Source organism: Clupea harengus, chromosome 16, assembly GCF_900700415.2.
Source record: "Clupea harengus chromosome 16, Ch_v2.0.2, whole genome shotgun sequence".
NCBI classification, from domain to species: Eukaryota; Metazoa; Chordata; class Actinopteri; order Clupeiformes; family Clupeidae; genus Clupea; species Clupea harengus.
Window position 1 is genome coordinate 22,186,121 of NC_045167.1, and position 18,770 is coordinate 22,204,890.

At 42.5% G+C, this 18,770-nt stretch overlaps 2 protein-coding genes across 2 annotated transcripts in view; one reads left to right on the forward strand and one right to left on the reverse strand.

Moving 5' to 3' along the window:
* slc26a4 (solute carrier family 26 member 4) overlaps positions 1-2,876 on the reverse strand; it is a 14,122-nt gene extending 11,246 nt beyond the window's left edge. Inside the window, exons 1-4 of the mRNA XM_012828053.3 lie at positions 2,450-2,876; positions 1,030-1,196; positions 400-539; positions 25-135 (exon numbers count right to left, since the gene is read on the reverse strand). Of these exons, the coding sequence (XP_012683507.2) occupies positions 25-135; positions 400-539; positions 1,030-1,187 (409 nt within the window). The 5' untranslated portion in view covers positions 1,188-1,196; positions 2,450-2,876. The remainder of the gene's footprint in view (positions 1-24; positions 136-399; positions 540-1,029; positions 1,197-2,449) is intronic.
* Positions 2,877-5,124: 2,248 nt separating this feature from the next.
* On the forward strand, positions 5,125-18,642 carry def6c (DEF6 guanine nucleotide exchange factor c). The gene is made up of 12 exons (XM_042710092.1): positions 5,125-5,387; positions 6,373-6,513; positions 7,092-7,274; positions 12,249-12,476; positions 13,526-13,672; positions 14,571-14,679; positions 15,068-15,243; positions 16,256-16,363; positions 16,471-16,637; positions 16,888-17,194; positions 17,419-17,503; positions 17,861-18,642. Exons 1-12 carry the CDS (start codon positions 5,292-5,294, stop codon positions 18,043-18,045), a joined length of 1,932 nt encoding a protein of 643 aa, XP_042566026.1. The 5' UTR covers positions 5,125-5,291; the 3' UTR covers positions 18,046-18,642.
* Positions 18,643-18,770: the final 128 nt, after the last annotated feature.

Below are 18,770 nucleotides of genomic sequence, written 5' to 3' on the forward strand. Positions count from 1 at the left end.
TGTGTGTGTGTTTGAGAAGCTTACCCACAGATATATGCCTGGATGTCCCAAACAGAAAATAGGTGAGAATAGGGAAGAAAGCAGAGTACAGTCCATATACTGGAGCCACTGACACCAGCAGAGCATATGCCATACCTGTGAGACACCAACAGGGGGCCTCGGTCAGCACAGAGTGACACATACTCCTATTACTGTACATACAAACTGACTTTCTGATAACTAGCAAAAAATTAACCCTAAGCATAAGTATATTTTGTAACAACATAGGCTAAACAAGAACTTTACTGTTCTAATTCCTAATTACACAGAATTACACAGGCTACTTGAAAGTGCAGCCTAATACACTGACCCTAACATCATCCACGTGCTCCTTACCAGACAGTGATAACCAGCACTTACCCTGTAAGCTGCAAACCAATCCAGTGCTTACTCCAGAGATGACATCATTCAGGAGCCATTCTTTAATTGGGTATCTTGAGAGCCAGTCGATGATTGGCAGACATCTTTTTAGCATCTGGAGAGAGCTCTTGCTTGAACATCTGCAAGATACAGACCCTTTAAAAACCTACATTTCCCTTTGGTGAAAGGAGCAACAAAATAATCATTAATTATTATTTAATATTGAGGTAACACTGAGGCGTTGAAGTAATGTCAAAGATCTTGTGCTCATGTTGCCATTGTGTTGAAGTAGCGGTAAAGTAGGCCTAATCTTCAGGCGGTGATGACGAATCGCAAAAGTAAAGTTTAAATTATGTTTAAGTAATGTCAGAGTAATGTTGGAGTGTTGTTGATGGACTAATGCTATCATAAAGTTGAAGTATTGTCATTATAAAGTTGAAGTAATGTTATAGCAATGTTGAAGTAATGTTATCATGAAGTTGAAGTAATGTTATAGTAATGTTGAAGTAATGTTATCATGAAGTTGAAGTAATGTTATAGTAATGTTGAAGTAATGTTATAGTAATGTTGAAGTAATGTTATAGTAATGTTGAAGTAATGTTATAGTGATGTTGAAGCTGCAGAACTCACCCAGAGGAATTGGTGAGCGTCTGCCGCAGGCTGCTGTTGTCCTGGCGCTCCTGCCGCTCGCTGTCCACCTCAAAGCTCGGGGTGGAGTAGATCGGCCGGGAGACGCAGTACCTCTTCTCCGGGAGCTGAGGATCCATAGCAGACTCCTCCTGATCCATAACATATGTCTGTCATCAAACAAGAAGAAAAAAAAACGGCAACATATGCTTTAAGAACAGGAATAGAAATAAGGAAGAAACTCATTCATTACATGCTTATATTTAGAGGTTTAGTGTATTTGTTACAAACATACGGAGATACCAAGTAAACATGTGAACTCAGGTTAGTCTAATTTCTTTTCTGTTGTTTTTGAATCGTATATTTTGTCTCCTTTTTGGGCTCTTTCCTTTTTGAAAAAATAACGAATAAATAAAAAACATTGAAAACAGGTCTGTTATCTCGCTGTCACACACATTTTGATTCAAACATGAAATGTTTGCCCACATCTATCAGGTTATAATATATTTATTATGCAATCCTGTATTGAAAATAAACATTGAGCAAAAATTATTTTTAAAAAGAAAATAAATCAAATGTAGCACTTTAGTAGAGTAGTAGAGTAGAGCATTAGAGTACTGGAGTGGTCATGACAGAACTGATTTTCTTTGTGGGGTAAAAAAAAGTCTTCAGATCCTCTTTTCTGACTTCCACAGTGTACACAAAGATCTCATCTACTTTGACACTACTTTGTCCTCTACTTTGCAACTGTAAGTACACCAGTGTGTATGAGTGTCTCTGTGAAACACACACACACACACACACACACACACACACACACACACACACACACACACACACACACACACACACACACGGCACACATGGACATGAACTCATCTGAACAAACTGCCTTGAAAACCAAATAACACTTTCATCTCTCATCTCCTTTGCCCCTCTCTCTTTCTTTCCCTCTCTCTTCCCTCTAGTCTTATGGCCATGGCTTGACCCATGTGCCACAATCCTGGTGTTCGGTCCCTCTCCTCTCTCTCTCTCTCTCGCTGTCCCGCTCCTCTCTCTCTCTCTCTCTCTCTCTCTCTGTCCCTCTCCTCTTCTCTTTTCAGTCCTTTCCTTTCTTTTCTCGTTGGTCCTCTGGTCACCTTTTCCATTTTATACTAGTCAGTGTACAGCCAAATACTGAGGGCATTATACTTCAAAGTGAGTGGGTGTTTTTATGTTTAGACTGGAAAGCCAAAGTTGCGTTTTAATGAACACATGGTAAAAAATGAACTGTTTGATTGCAAACTCTTCCGATATGTTCCTCTGCTTACTGATAACAACGGATCGTTTGTCATTGACTGTTTTAAACCTGTCATCATCAGTTATCAACACAAAATCATGACATTCAGCCTCAATGTTTAGAAAGGTTAAAAAAATGACTTACCTGTCTCTTGAAGCAGGCTGTGTCCTCTAGCAATAGTTTTCTCAAACAGAGTGATGTCAAGTGTGGACCCCAGGAGACTAATTGCACATGTCCACAACTCCAACAAAGACCTAGGTATCTTAGTATTTATGAATCCATCCTCTCTCTCTCTTACATCCTCTGTCTCTCTTTTCTGCACACAGGGATGCTGATATTTATTAATCCATCCTCTCTCTCTTTCTCTCTCTCTCTCTTTCTCTCTCTCTCTCTCTCTCTCGTTCTCCCACTCTGGCTCTCTTCCGATGCGAACAGTTCTAGTACTTCAGTCCTTCTGTACTAGTAGTTCTCGTTCTAGACTATGGTATTATGAAAATATCCTCTCTCTCTCTCTGTCTGTCTGTCTCTGAGGACACATCTGGTTGTGCCTCCGTTTAGTGTTTTATAAACGGTGGTGGCGGCTGTGATGGGAGGTCTGTGTGTGTGTGTGTGTGTGTGTGTGTGTGTGTGTGTGTGTGTGTGTGTGTGTGTGTGTGTGTGTGTGTGTGTGTGTGTCTGGCAGAGGAAACAGGAGGGAGTACAGGAGTGACATCAGACAGTCTACGCTCAGAACTCCCTTCATATTGTGAGAATATGTGGGTGTTGGTGTTTGTTGGGGGTTAGGGGGTGTTGTGAGTGTGAAAGAGAGGGGAAAGTGTGTGTGTAGAGGGCTTTGGTGTCTGTGCTATGTGTGTATGTGTGTATGTGTGTGTGTGTGTGTGTGTGTGTGTGTGTGTATGTGTGTGTGTGTGTGTGTGTGTGTGTGTGTGTGTGTGTGTGTGTGTGTGTGTGTGATAGCGTATGAAACTTTGTGTCAGAGATTTGAGAACCACTGACTGATTGGCGGTCTGTCACATGTATCATTTTATATCCAAGTCTGTGTGCATTCAGTTCCTCTGGGCTCTGGAACACTCCGGAATCATTCAGTTCAATGGGGCTATGGAACACTCCGGAATGCACAACATCTCTGTGTTGATTGAGCATGTTCTCTGATTTTCACAGAGTGTTCAGAACTGTGAGTAACACCCACAAATACGCCCATATTCCTGCCACTGACACACATTATCGCTGTGGTCACACACACACCAACTCAAAGATGACCAAAGCAAGAACTGTTTGTCAGTGATACATGCTCCTGGTACACAGTCACATGTGCTCCACTTATAATAGGTAGTGAAAGCAGTTTGGATAGTTTTGTAGATGTTGGCATTTCAGTGTGTGTGTGTGTTTGTGTGTGTGTGTGTGTGTGTGTGTGTGTGTGTGTGTGTGTGTGTGTGTGTGTGTGTGTGTGTGTGTCAGAGGGGGGGGGGGGGGGGGATAGATATCTATATGTGTGCATGACTGCGTATATTGACATTGTGCAATCATATAACATTTTTAATTAATTTGGATTTAACAGAAATAAATGCACTGCTTCTTTCAATCTATTTTGTCACGTTTTCTGGACGTGCTAGCATATCCCTGAGCACTGTCACCACCTAGAGGCAATTTGGAGCTATGACCGGATTCCAAGTCTGCTGCAGAAATGTATGATTAACAATGTGCGTTCACTTAGGTTATATTAATATTTGTTTACTTTCATGTAGTTTTGATACCCCATGATATATTTTGATCATCATCTCTTAAAACCTGAATCAATGTGCCAAGTCAACATAGAGTGGCTTGTTTTTTTGTTTGTTTGTTTTTTGCAACTGTTGATTTTAGGGCCTAAGGCAAGAGCAGGAGTGGGCCACTCCTCAACACCTTTGCACGCCTTCTCCATTGTCATTACACTGCAGCCCTTTGTTTGTTTTCTTCTAGTAAGTAAGTCATTCAGAATCTCTCTGGAGGCACTGAGTTTTGAATATGCAGGCTGTAGGGATGTTTTGTTATGGTAAGAACCTAGAAGTGCCTATAATGTTCTGATTTTGCTCTCAGGATAAACACTTTGTTAAGTTGTGGCAGGCTATCCTGCTGCTGCAAGATGGCTACTTAGACACCCCGGTGACTCCACAGCTTTAAAATGATTTATTAATCAAGACTCAGTGATCATTATGCTGCACAGTGGTCTTTCTGACCTCTGCATTCTAATGAAAAATGAGTGTTACTGAGATGCTATCCTGACATGAACTGACCCTCCTATTCACTATATAGATCAACACCACTGTTTGTTTCGCCTGATGGACCTGGTCGTTTTAGGACGCCATCAGCTGTCAGAGTCATCATGTTTCTGTGACTGTATTAGGTTCATACCAACGGGCCCTAAACATACACTTTTATGTTTTCAAGAAGTTGTAATTCAGTGTACAAAGGAATACACTTTCTGTGTTATTCTGTAGTACACAAACAGAATGAGGCATGCTTTATTTTACTGTCACATAATGAGGCAGTGTACTATGCACTGTAGTAGTGTACTATAAAGATGTGTTTTAAAGTACGCTGGTGGGAATTTACCTCTAACATACTGAAGCATACTTCACTGACTTGACATTATGTTAACTTGACACTCATGTAAAATAAGTGTATTTCTTAGTTAAGCTAAGTTTAAAGCTAGCACCTACATATTTTACTATGCTTTGAAGAGGCCGTGGGAACTTTATACGAGACACTCAGTGACACCCACCCTGTGTGCACTCGACAGCGTGATCTCCCTCCTCTCCGTTTTCCGCTTTTTCAGTGTGTGTGTGAAGTGTTGTACGCACAGTCAGCTGTATACTTCTCCGCCCCTTTCTTTCTGTCGGACGGTCATCTAGTCTAGTGAGCATTCCGTATCCATCGTGTGTTATGCGCAGTTTATCGTATGTGAGTTAAAGCATGTAATATAAGCTTCTCCTTGTCTTTTGCCATCATGGATTTTAAGTCCGAGCTTCTGAAGTCTATCTGGTACGCGTTCACTTCTTTAGACGCCGAGCACTGCGGAAAAGTTTCTAAGTCTCAGCTAAAGGTGAGTCAGGCTGAAAAGAATGGAAAGAATGTGGTCAGCATTTGTGCAAAGTTTCTTCGCCTGATAAATCTGTAGCGGTCATGAGCAGGCGTTAGCATTTGTTGCAGAAATGTCAACATGCTTTGTAAAAGCCTGGATCCAGCATCACTTTCAGTCCACGTCATTGGCGTGATTTTGTGGTGTTATCACAGTGTACCAGTTTTTAGAGGACAAGCACCCTGGGCAATTTTCAGTATGTTGTATACACTTAGGCTTTTCTCTAAACTGTTGTTGTCGCTTTTGAAACGTTTTGTGGTTACCCAGAGATGACCACGGGGAACCAACAGATCCAGAAATGAAGTTGAGCATAAGCAAAATATACACTCAGCACATATGACACAAACAGAATGCAAGCGAGAGGGAGGGGCTGTAGAGCGAAAGCTAATCAGTTCAGTATGTGTTTACACCTTTACACAGGGTATCTCTGCCATATCAGTTGAAATGTAGAAGTAGGCATTGTGTGGTCAATGCTTAACTTCCAACATAGCCGATATTTGATCCCCCCATCGCACACACACACACACACACACACAATCACACAATCACACACTGTTTCTCCTGCTCTCCTCAGTCTGTCCTGTTGAGACATGCCCACTGTGGGCCCTTTGGCTATAAGACCCAGCTCTGACATGCAAGTGTCCAGACATGCTTGTGTGAAGAAAAAAACACCGTCTCAAGGCTGACACATTTTGATTTCAACATACATTTTTGATATATAGAGATAAACCCATGCTGTTTGTAGTGTGTTTCTAAGTGTGTGTGTGTGTTCGTGTATATCTGTGTACTTTTGCAAATAAGTGTTTGTGTGTATGTTTGCGTATATCTGTGTACTTTTGCAAATAAGTGTTTGTGTGTATGTTTGCGTATATCTGTGTACTTGTGCAAATAAGTGTTTATTTATTTGTGTGTGTGTGTGTGTGTGTGCATACATGTGTGTATATTACAGGTCCTCTCTCACAACCTTTACACTGTTCTGAACATCCCCCATGACGCTGTGACGCTGGAGAAGCATTTCCAGGACGATGACAGCGGCCCCGTCTCCAACCACGGCTACATGCCTTACCTCAACAACTACATCCTGGCAAAGGTGACCGACCACACCCAGCCATCCACACACACTTTAAATTCCACGTATCTGGAGATAGAGAAGTCCAAAGGTTTCACTCTGCCCTTTTTGTTACCAAGATGGACATGAGACCTAATGCATCATAACCTGCCGAATACCACAGAAACACATTGGGTGCCATATTCTTATTCCCATGACTTATTCCTCACAGATGCATTCTTTTTTTGTCTGTTTAATAGGATTTGGTTTGACTTATACCTATACAAATACATGTATGTATCAATGTGAGTTATTTACAAAAACTGCAACCATAGTCATAACTATAACCATAACCATAACTAAGAACAACAAAGACAGTGGCGAGGAAACAACGTACACTCAGTTGCTTAGTTTGACCCTCTTTGTGTGTACATCTCCACAAGGCAAGCGAATCAACCCAGATTCATGTTGTCATACATTTTTGGTGTTAAGTAACAGTTTTGCCCCCACACCTGTTTTTACCCCAGCAGTTTTTGCCCTATCTAACCACACACACCCTAGTGTAAATCATCTGACAGTATTACAATATTACATTTCTGTGTGTAACTGTGCTGGTTTAGGCCCAGGAGGGGACCTTCAACAAGGAGATGTTTGACGAGCTGTGCTGGATGATGACCTCCAAGAAGAAGTACAAGCCCTCAGTGGAGAAAGGCCTCTGCTCCGGGAAGAACAGCTTCAAGCTCTTCTGTCTGTTCAACCTGCTGTCCGAGGACCACTATCCTCTCGTCATGATCCCGCAAGAGGTGACTGTCAGAGAGAGAGAGAGAGAGAGAGAGAGAGAGAGAGAAAATGAGAGAGAGAATGAGAGCGAGAGAATGAGAGAGAGAGAGAATGAGAGAGAGAGGGAGAGAGAAAGAATGAGAGAGAGAGGGATGAAGCATTGGTGATGAAGATGGGGTTAGGGAAAAGGGAGATAGAAGGAAGGAGAGAGAAAGAGAGAGAAAGAGAGGGAAGGAAAGAGAGAGAGAGAAGAAGAGAGACAAAAAGCTATAGGAGGGGGAAAAAAACAGATGGAAACCAAAGCTAGTGTGTAAAGATGCATAGGGTCTAAAGCTAGTGTGTAAAGATGCATAGTGTCTAAAGCTAGTGTGTAAAGATGCATAGTGTCTAGTGTGTAAAGATGCATTGGGTCTAGTGTGTAAAGATGCATAGTGTCTAAAGCTAGTGTGTAAAGATGCATAGTGTCTAAAGCTAGTGTGTAAAGATGCAAAGGGTCTAAAGCTAGTGTGTAAAGCTAGTGTGTAAAGATGCATAGGGTCTAAAGATGCTAGTGTGTAAAGATGCATAGTGTGTAAAGCTAGTGTGTAAATATGCATAGTGTGTAAAGCTAGTGTGTAAAGATGCATAGTGTGTAAAGCTAGTGTGTAAAGATGCATAGGGTCTAAAGCTAGTGTGTAAAGATGCATAGTGTCTAAAGCTAGTGTGTAAAGCTAGTGTGTAAAGCTAGTGTGTAAAGATGCATAGGGTATATAGCTAGTGTGTAAAGGTGCATAGGGTCTAGTGTGTAAGCTAGTGTGTAAAGATACATAGTGTGTAAAGCTAGTGTGTAAAGATGCATAGGGTCTAAAGATGCTAGTGTGTAAAGATGCATAGTGTGTAAAGCTAGTGTGTAAAGATGCATAGTGTGTAAAGCTAGTGTGTAAAGATGCATAGGGTCTAAAGCTAGTGTGTAAAGATGCATAGTGTCTAAAGCTAGTGTGTAAAGCTAGTGTGTAAAGATGCATAGGGTATATAGCTAGTGTGTAAAGATGCATATGGTCTAGTGTGTAAGCTAGTGTGTAAAGATACATAGTGTGTAAAGCTAGTGTGTAAAGATGCATAGTGTCTAAAGCTAGTGTGTAAAGATGCTAGTGTGTAAAGATGCATAGGGTCTAGTGTGTAAAGATGCATAGGGTCTAAAGCTAGTGTGTAAAGATGCATAGTGTCTAAAGCTAGTGTGTAAAGATGCTAGTGTGTAAAGATGCATAGGGTCTAAAGCTAGTGTGTAAAGATGCATAGTGTCTAAAGCTAGTGTGTAAAGATGCATAGTGTCTAAAGCTAGTGTGTAAGCTAGTGTGTAAAGATACATAGTGTGTAAAGATGCATAGTGTCTAAAGCTAGTGTGTAAAGATGCATAGTGTCTAAAGCTAGTGTGTAAAGATACATAGTGTCTAAAGCTAGTGTGTAAGCTAGTGTGTAAAGATACATAGGGTCTAAAGCTAGTGTCTAAAGCTAGTGTGTAAAGATGCATAGTGTCTAAAGCTAGTGTGTAAGCTAGTGTGTAAAGATGCATAGTGTCTAAAGCTAGTGTGTAAAGATGCATAGTGTCTAAAGCTAGTGTGTAAAGATGCATAGTGTCTAAAGCTAGTGTGTAAAGCTAGTGTGTAAAGATGCATAGGGTCTAAAGCTAGTGTGTAAAGATGCATAGGGTCTAAAGGCCCCGTCACACCATGACGTTCTGGTCAATGTTCTATGATGTTAGAGGAAACGTTGGTAATCGTCCATGGTCGCTGGAATTGCGCCAAAAGAGCTTTGTGTGAAAGCTGGTGAACGCTGTAATCGTCGGTGATCGGAGGAGAACGCTGGTCCAAAAAAAAAGTTTTGAACATGCACAAAAGTTCTCATGGAGATCAGCGTTCTTCAACGTTTTATTTAAACGCTGGAGAACTTTCGTGGAACGTTTTATTAACTTTGCTCGCGTTTGGCTATCATAGTCAGTCGTTGGGTAGGGTAGACTGAGTACCTACAGTTGATGCACCCGAAATAACTTATGCGCGCAGCAATCCTAAGACGTGATTTTTAGTTTGGATATGCCTACTAACGGCCTCTTTGATCCAGGGAAATTTGAGCACATAACCCATCTCTCGTAGGAAGATATCGGCGAAAGTTTTTTCACCAAGGGAAGATCTTGATTTTATCATGTCCCTTCTACAATTAATATGTTATTAACCATACGTGATCAACAAACGCAACTTACATCATTGCAAACGTTATTCTGTGCACTATACATCTACATATTCAATGCTATCATGTCATGCAAGGTCATTGCATAATCTAGCGAAAAGCGGAGTGGAGGGTATATGCTTGCTTGAGCCAGCATGAAGTAGATGTAGCCTACTGAACTTGAACATAGCTGAGCACTGTTATAGCTGGTGCTGTTCCATGGCAGATGGATATAATATGAAGACTCTTGTGACATGGACAATGTGTGTGGATGTGTTGATGTTTTCTAATAATAAACATTGAGAAACACAAATTCAGTGTCAAATTTAAATAATTTATTTTAATAACATAAAACCCCAGGAATAACGCCCGCTATTTCGTAAATCACAGTAATAATAACAGTAAATCTTCGTCCGAAGACATTGCTAGTGAAAGAGGCTTTGTATTCTTCTTACTTTCAGCAGCATTTATCATCTTCTTACTTGCAGCAGCGCTAGTAGCAGAAGCCCCCCTCACACCTTTTCGTGGTCTTGGCGGCATGATGTTCACTGTTCAGATCAACTGAATCCACTATGATTTTCCAGCGTTTTATACCCGTTTGACCATAAAACCCACACGCTAGCAAAACACTTTTCTGTCATTATTCACACGTAAATTACACTCTTAACACGCTCTTCTAAGGTTGACTTATCGTTTGTCGTGCTGGAGTGACACGTCAGTACACGTTTGTCGCGGACCAGTGACACATCACTTGGTCGGTGTTACACACTCCTCATGCGTCAGTCCCACGCTAGTCGTGTGTCAGTCCTACGCAATTATTTCGTTAGTAACACGCCAGATGTGTCCACATCGCCCTAGAACGCTCGAAATTGAACGATTAGAAAGTTCAGTGAACGTTGACCAGAACGTCATGGTGTGACTGGGCCTTCAAGATGCTAGTGTGTAAAGATACATAGTGTCTGAAGCTAGTGTGTAAGCTAGTGTGTAAAGATGCATAGTGTCTAAACCTAGTGTCTAAAGCTAGTGTGTAAAGATGCATAGTGTCTAAAGCTAGTGTGTAAAGATGCATAGGGTCTAGTGTGTAAAGATGCATAGGGTCTAGTGTGTAAAGATGTATAGTGTCTAAAGCTAGTGTGTAAAGATGTATAGTGTCTAAAGCTAGTGTGTAAAGATGCATAGTGTCTAAAGCTAGTGTGTAAAGATGCATAGTGTCTAAAGCTAGTGTGTAAAGATACATCGGGTCTGTTCCACTATTCCAATTCTGCAAGAGTTTTGTTTAGTCTGGACTTGGGGCAAACTCTCAGGTCATCTTGTGGGACGTTCTGATTGGTGAAGATAGCTACTTTAACCCTTGAACTGACTTGATTGGGACACATTGGGACACATACTAAGACATACTAAGCCATACACTTCATTGAGGCCCACCTCCCAGCATGCCTTTTCCCACTAAGGTGTGTGTGACACAAAGAGGAAGTGAGGGAGAAAAGAGGAAAATAAAATGTGCGTCCATACACTGGAAAGGATGGGAACAAATATGGAGAGAGATTTATAGGTGGAGAATAAACAGAAAAAAAAGGAGAAATAAAGATGAGGAGAATATGCTATGCATTAAAAAGAGTGAAAAGAGGAAGAGGATGGAAGTGGCAGAAAAAGAAAGCCATAAAATAACGAAATAGTCTGACTGACTCTGGAGAGAAACATAGATCTGCATCTACATTATAGAAGATGATTGCTTAACTTTTAGTTTCCTGTGCACAAGACACACTCACACACACACACACACACACACACACACACACACACACACACACACACACACACACACACGAACGCACACACCCCTGGTGTTATCTATACCACAATTTTTGTGCAAAATATGTTGCAAATCTTGCTTGTAACCACACTTACCGACTTACTCCCTTCATTTGTAACTGATAATTGCTTTGTATGCAATGTTTTTTTTTTTTTTTAAAGTAGTAATATTATTTTATCAATAAATGCATACATTTTGTCTTCAAATATGGCACAGAACATATGACACAGAACTCTGACATTGTATTCTATTTTGCAAAAATGTAAATGTAAAATACGTACAGAAGTAATTTGCAATGAGATTGGCACTATTGGTACAGAATTCCGTGGCGATGAGATTGGCACTATTGGTAGAGAATTCTGTGTTAAGTGCATGTTTAAAGGTTTCCACCGTTTCAGCCATTCTTAGGTATTCTGGCAGAGTATTCCAAAGGCTGGGTGCATAGAAACTAAAAGCTGCTTTTCCATGTCTCTTTGTCCTGGCTTTTGGAACTGTTAGGAGTTCAGTGCCAGAGGACCTCAGGGATCTACTGGGTGTGTACCTTGAGAGCATGTCTGTTATATATTCAGGTGCATGACTATGGAGTGATTTATAGACTAGTAAGAGAATCTTGAAATCTATTCTGAAACTAACAGGTAACCAGTGCAGTGATTTGAATACTGGTGTGATGTGCGCTATCCGTCTGGTTTTAGTGAGGACTCGCTGCTGCATTCTGTATTGCTTGTAGTTGACTAGTCATGGGAATAAACCATATGGAAATAAATCTGTGGAAAATTCGTCCGTGGCAACAGTAAATATACTATTGGTATGGAAAAACATTCTGGACTGATAATAATCAAACTATTGGTACGGAATTCCGTAGCTGGTGCCAAAATTTTAATCTAAAATGTATACTGTATTTCATTTTCTCTACCTGCAGTAATCTGCACAATGACAATATTGTTGAATCTAATTCAGTGCTTATAAACACTCTGTTGGACAGGTTGAGTATCTGCTGAAGAAAATATCCACGGCGATGAATGTGGACTGGGATGGCAACCCCCTGGAGGACCTGCTATCCCAGGATGCATCTGTGCAGGAGGGCATGTCAGTGTGGGAGTTCCTGGAGTTCATGGACACGGGGCATCTCATGAGGACAGACTGCATGGAGACCTTCAGCCTGGCTCTCGACGAGGTCTTCATGGAGATGTACCACAATGTCCTCAAGAAGGTAGGTCCTCCTAAATCTGTCCCAGAACATTAGTTATATCACTGAGTTCCCTGAACTGTATAGCGGCATCCTCACTACCCTTTACAGAGCCTAGGGTCAGTTATACTATTTACTCATCAAAGTAGTTTTACCAGAACCTAACACCAGTTATGCTATTTACTCAACAAAGTAGTTTTATCAGCCCTAGGGTCAGTTATGCTATTTATTCAACAAAGTAGTTTTATCAGAACCTAGGGTCAGTTATGCTATTTACTCAACAAAGTAGTACAACTGCTTCCTCTAGAGTGTAGGTACTCCCACAGACAGTTTTACCCAGAGCCAGGCATTGGTCATGCCAGTGATTTCACAGGGGCTGTACCACCGTATTCTCAGTTAAAGATAACCAAGCTTTCAGTTTCTCACATAGTTTTAATGATCAAATGTCCTCAGATAAGATTCAGTAACCTTTTTTCCTTTTATGGTGAATAGAATTAGCCCAATTAATGAGCTTCAGTTGAAATACACACTCCTTGTGAATGCAATTCTGCTGTTGCCAGGTCAAAAGTGTTCTTAAGTGAGAAGGTCTGTGGTTGTCCTCAGACTTGCAACCTTGGCACAAAGTGACTTGAATTTCTTGTTTATCTTGGAGGCATCACAGACCAGATTTGATCACAACCAGAGTAGATAAAGTGGAAGTTGCATCATGCATGAATCAGCCAGCGACAGTGTTGTAACAACCAGAGGTCTGGTAAAGCATCAAGATAACTCCCTCCAGTGAATACGCACAAAACGCACAGTCTCAGTGGTAGGTTGACTTCATGGGTTCTTCACTGGTTCTCAAATGAGGTGCATATTGCACATAAATATGTGCCTCATTTGAGAACCAATATAGAAAGGACAAAGGACTCCTAGTAAAAGGTTCTCTATTAAAAGCTCTCTTAAAACGTTCCTAATATCTTTCCATAGCTATCAAGCCCAAAACCAATTTCCATCATTCATGTCAAGTGGGGACAGGGGTAGAGGATGTGACATCATACGCACCCTTTGTTGTTGTTGTTTACGTCTCCCAGGGTTACATGCAGAAGAAGGGGCACCTGCGGAAGAACTGGCAGGAGCGATGGTTCGTGTTGAAGCCCAGCCTGATGGAGTACTATGTGGGGGAGGACCTGCGGGAGAAGAAGGGGGAGATCTCACTGGACCAGAGTTGTGTGGTGGAGGTACAGCAGATTAGCTGGATTATATTGGATCGATATTCTTAAGATTTATTATACTTTTCTCTTTTTATTATTACTACCCGTAAGGGCAGGTGTGTGCACATGATATTGCACAGCGTTTTCATGTATGCGTGACTATGTGTGCACCACCATGTGAGTGTGTGCGTGTGTGTGGGGGGGTGAGTGTGTGCATGTGTGTGTGTGTGGGGGTGAGTGTGTGCATGTGTGTGGGGGGTGAGTGTGTGCATGTGTGTGTGTGGGGACGAGTGTGTGCATGTGTGTGGGGGTGTGTGTGTGGGGGGTGAGTGTGTGCTAGTGTGTGGGGGTGAGTGTGTGCATGTGTGTGTGTGGGGGGGTGGGTGTGTGCATGTGTGTGTGTGTGGGGGCGAGTGTGTGCATGTGTGTGTGTGTGGGGGCGAGTGTGTGCATGTGTGTGTGTGTGGGGGCGAGTGTGTGCATGTGTGTGTGTGTGTGTGTGTGGGGGGGGGGGGGGGGAGTGTGTGCATGTGTGTGTGTGGGGGCGAGTGTGTGTGTGTGTATGAAATGTTAAATGCACTGTTTTAGGACTCACATGTCGTTGTACACTACTGTGCCAGGACAATAACGGCATTCTATTCTAGATTCCTTTCAAATGGGTGTATAGACCACAAAAAGTCATGTTTTTTTCTCACATCATTATACCTATTATCATCCTTTCTCTCTCTATCCGGGTCTCTCTCTCTCTCCCTTGCTCCCTCTCCCTTTCTCTCTCTCTCCCTCTCCCTCTCCCTCTCCCTCGCTCTCTCTCTCTCTCCCTCTCTGTCTGTCTCTCTCTCTCTCTCTCCCTCTCCCTCGCTCTCTCCCTCTCTTCCTCTCCATCTCCCTCGCTCTCTCTCTCTCTCTCTCTCTCTTTCTCTCTCAGACCATTGCTGATAAGGAGGGGAAACGCTGCCTGTTTTGTGTCAAAACTCCAGGAAGAACATATGAAATGAGTGCCTCAGACCTGAAACAGCGGGTAGAGTGGATACAAGGTGTGTGTCCTGTGTGTACATGTGTGTGTGTGTGTGTGTGTGTGTGTGTGTGTGTAAGCCTGTCTGCTTTTGGAAGATATGGTATTTTTCTATTCCTACCTTTTTAACAATTACCATTGACCACACCATTGCACATGACACACCTATGTGATTCTGTCCTCCATCTTGGCTCTGCTCTGTTCTTCTACAGCCTTCTCTCTGTTTCTTGCTCCATGCTCTTGTACCTCAGCGACCCAGACTGCTTTGCACCATCTGTCTGTCTGTATGCCTGTCTGTCTGTCAGACAGATACCAAATACCATTCAAATGACACCACCACAATAACATTATCCTCCATTTTGTGATTTTGTCCGCCATCTTGGCTCTACTCCTGTGCTCCTGTACGCCAGCGAACCAGACTGCCCTGAAGCTTACGCAGGAGGGCAAGACTTCCCTCCACCAGGAGCTGAAGCTGCGCAGACGAGACCAGAGGGAGAGCAGGAGCAGGAGCAGCAGCCAGACTGAGGAGCCGGTCGCTCAAGAGCAAAGCCAGGACCTCCAGCAGGAGATAGACAGCATCATCCAGGTAAGAGACTCTATAAAGGAGAGACTCTCCTCTATGAACTAGATCAGGTCCATCACTCAGCCAGCTAAGAGACTCACCATGTAAAGACAGAAGATTTAGTTCATCAAAATGATCAGGTCTACCTCAGGGAATCACACAAGAGACACTGTGCAGGTGACAAGTCTAAGTCTTGATTGAGAACAGTGAGTTTTTCATGGCAGGTCCCCCTTTGACAATGAGATTTAAATTTTTTGCACATTTTCAAATTAATTTAATCAATCAGTTAAACTTAAATATTTTAGCGGTTAAACATTATTTTATTTTAACAGAGCTCTTGTTTAAAATAATACTGGTTGAATCAATTGCGGTTTTATAATGTATCGTTCCATTCTTAAGATCGGTTTGTGTTAGACACATGTCTGTTGCATTGATAATTAGGCCAGTTATCTCTTCTAAAAATATAGGCTAAATGGTAGGCCCTGGCCGTATTATCTAAAAACAGATAAGGTTAGTTAGGTTAACCAAATTGGTTAGTTACAGGCTACTACCATCTACTACCATACTTCATTTGACCAGTAGTTGGCTGTTTAAGTTTCTCGTTCCATTTTTTTCGCCCTTAACCCGCAACTCCCTTGCTGTAACTCCACACACCCCCTCCAGGGGGCACACCCCACACTTTAGGAACCACTGTTTTAGAACAGGCCGGAGAACAGGAGAAAAACATGATCCTGTTTTAGAACCGGCCGGAGAACAGGAGAAAAACGTGATCCAATAGATGTCACAATAGATAAACAATGTCAAACAGACAGGACTTCAAGTAGGACATCAAGTTACAAATCCAGACACAAACCCAGATTTAGAGGAGAAAAGATGCCTATGCCTATTTTTAATCTTCATGCTCTCTCTCTCTCTCTCTGTGTGTGTGTGTGTGTGTGTGTGTGTGTGTGTGTGTGTGTGTGTGTGTGTGTGTGTGTGTGTGTGTGTGTGTGTGTGTGTGTGTGTGTGTGTGTGTGTGTGTGTGCCTGTGACACAGCACCAGAAGGACGTGGACAAACAACGGAAAGAGAAGGAGCAGCAGGAGAAAGAGCAACAGCTGGAGCTTCAAAGACAACTGGAGAGACAGCTGGAAGTGGTTAACAAGGTGAGAGTAGATAGTGTGTGTCTGTGTGTGTGTGTGTGTGTGTCTGTTTATGGCAAACATAGAAAGTGGGCGAGAGGTGCATTATTTTCTCTCTGTGGTTTTCACAGGAAAAAGCGTGTATGGTGGCCCAAATAGCCCAAATGGAGCAGGAGGCAACGCAGTGCAAGGAGAGGATCGAAGGGCTGGTGTTGACTCAGGAGAAACTAGAGAAGTCTCTCAATGACCAGATACTGGCTCGCCTAGAGGAGGAGACCAAACGGAAAGACCTGGAAAGGTCTGACAGCTAACACACACACACACACATACACACACACACACACACACACACACACACACACACACACAGACACACACACAGACACAGAGAGACACAAACACTTAAATTAGTTAGAATAATGATATGGTAATTAATTACTAATTATAATATAGTTGTTAAGTTATACTCACACTACATCAAGTGTTATCGTTAGCAGTTATGTTATCGTTAGCATAGAGAACATAATACTGTAATTTTCTTCCTTCAGACGGTTAGAGGAGGAACAGCAGAAAGTTGAGCAGTTACTGAGCGTCCACAAGAACACAGACAGCAGCGCACTCAAAGAAAAGGAGGAGGAGGAGCAGGAGGAGAGCCAACAGCCTGCGGTCGAGGAGCAGGCCTCCTCCTCCACTGTCTCCAGCCTGACTCCTCCACCCGAGGGCGGCTCCCAACCCCATACTGCAGATCCTCCCATTCTCTCTCCGATGGCCTCCACACCAGACCAAGCACCTCAGGAGCTCCCCCGCCTACCAGAGAAGAAGAAGACGGGAGAGAGACAACAGCGCCATCTAGAGGTGATGACAGTGGTAGAGACGTTAGATAGGGAGTGTTTGTATTCTTTTAGTCCGTCTTTGTCACGCTACAGATGATAAATCCTCCTTTAGGGAAGAAAGACTGCCCTAAGACATCCCCAAAAAGCCTGTAGTTTGGCGCAGCGACATGTGCTACAAACTACAAACCAACCTATGCTGCTCGCTCCAAAATCTGAATAATTTTCTTACACTCTCTGGTTGTGCAGAAAGCAAAATTACTGGATGGTCAGCGTGATCTGAAGCAGTGGAACGTCCAGTTTAACCGCCTCATGACACCTATCACACCTGGAGGTACGCACACATGTAAACACAAACACACACACACACACACACACACAGACAGACACACACACACACACACACACACACACACACGTGTGCACACAGACACACACACACACACACACACACACGTGTGCACACAGACACGCACAAACACACAAACACACACACACACACAGACATACACATACACAAAGGAGAACAAGAGAGAAAGAGATCAGTTGCCCACAAATTCCCACTTGTGTTCTTTGATCCATCTTCTCATCATTGTTTCCCTAGTGGTCACAGGCACCATGCCAAGCATTCATCAATACGTGCTAATTACCTTTGAAATGTTCATTCTTCCTGCTGGTGTTTTACCCACAGACCGGATAGACCACCGTCCTCCCGCAAAGATCAGCTGCCCCAAACAGGACCGGGCTCTTACCAGCACCGAATTCATCACCAAGTTCCAGTCAAACCATAGGAAGGAGGGGGAGGAGGAAGAGAGCCAATCACAGGCTGGGAGCCAGTCCGACCAAAAGGCCTCAGCCGACGGACCACACCAATGAGAGTGACAATCACATTTGTAGATATGAAGTCAAAAGCACAGCAGTTCAGATGCTCAAGACAGCATTAGTTCCTGTTGTATTGCAATGAGAGGAAGCCAGACTCCTTTCAGAGTGATTGTTGACAGGTTTCGGGTTTCAGGATTGAGGATACACCTTTTATACTCTTCTTCCTCTTTTGACTGAAACACGCTGTGGAACTGCCACTTGTGGTCATTTTTTCCTGCACAGTTAGAAAACGGTCAAATTCATCTGTCGAGTTGCTAGACTGGGTATGCCTACAAGTGGTTTTAGTGGCCTACGGTGGCTTTTTAATGAAAAAAACTATTGTGGGCAATTAAACTCCATATCAACACTAATAGTTGTTACATCTCATTACGAGACAAAAGGGCCTGCCCTTTTTTAATTTTCATATTATTGTAATTATATCTTTATCTGAGTGCATTCAGTACTGTTGCTTTGAGTTTAATGTCACTAATGGTAATTTGAGAATTATAATACTAAAAATGTTAAGCATAAATATGAGGAAAATGGCCAGTTCTTGCCTTGTCTGTCATGTACTGAATAAAATGAAATTAATAAAATAATTTATTAAGAAAATATACATGGTAAAGGTATTGCGACACCATCTCACAACACAGAACTACTCTCTACCTACTGCACCTTTAAGGTAAAAAGCAGCCTCTGTAACTCTGAAACAGACAGAGCGTTTCATATGGGTAAGGGTT

Bases quoted from the DNA above. Each gene is read 5' to 3' on its own strand.
- def6c (XM_042710092.1), top strand. From the start codon at position 5,292: ATGGATTTTAAGTCCGAGCTTCTGAAGTCTATCTGGTACGCGTTCACT. The intron at 12,477-13,525 runs GTAGGTCCTCCT...TACGTCTCCCAG, and splicing joins ACCACAATGTCCTCAAGAAG to GGTTACATGCAGAAGAAGGG. The intron at 16,364-16,470 runs GTGAGAGTAGAT...TGGTTTTCACAG, and splicing joins AGCTGGAAGTGGTTAACAAG to GAAAAAGCGTGTATGGTGGC.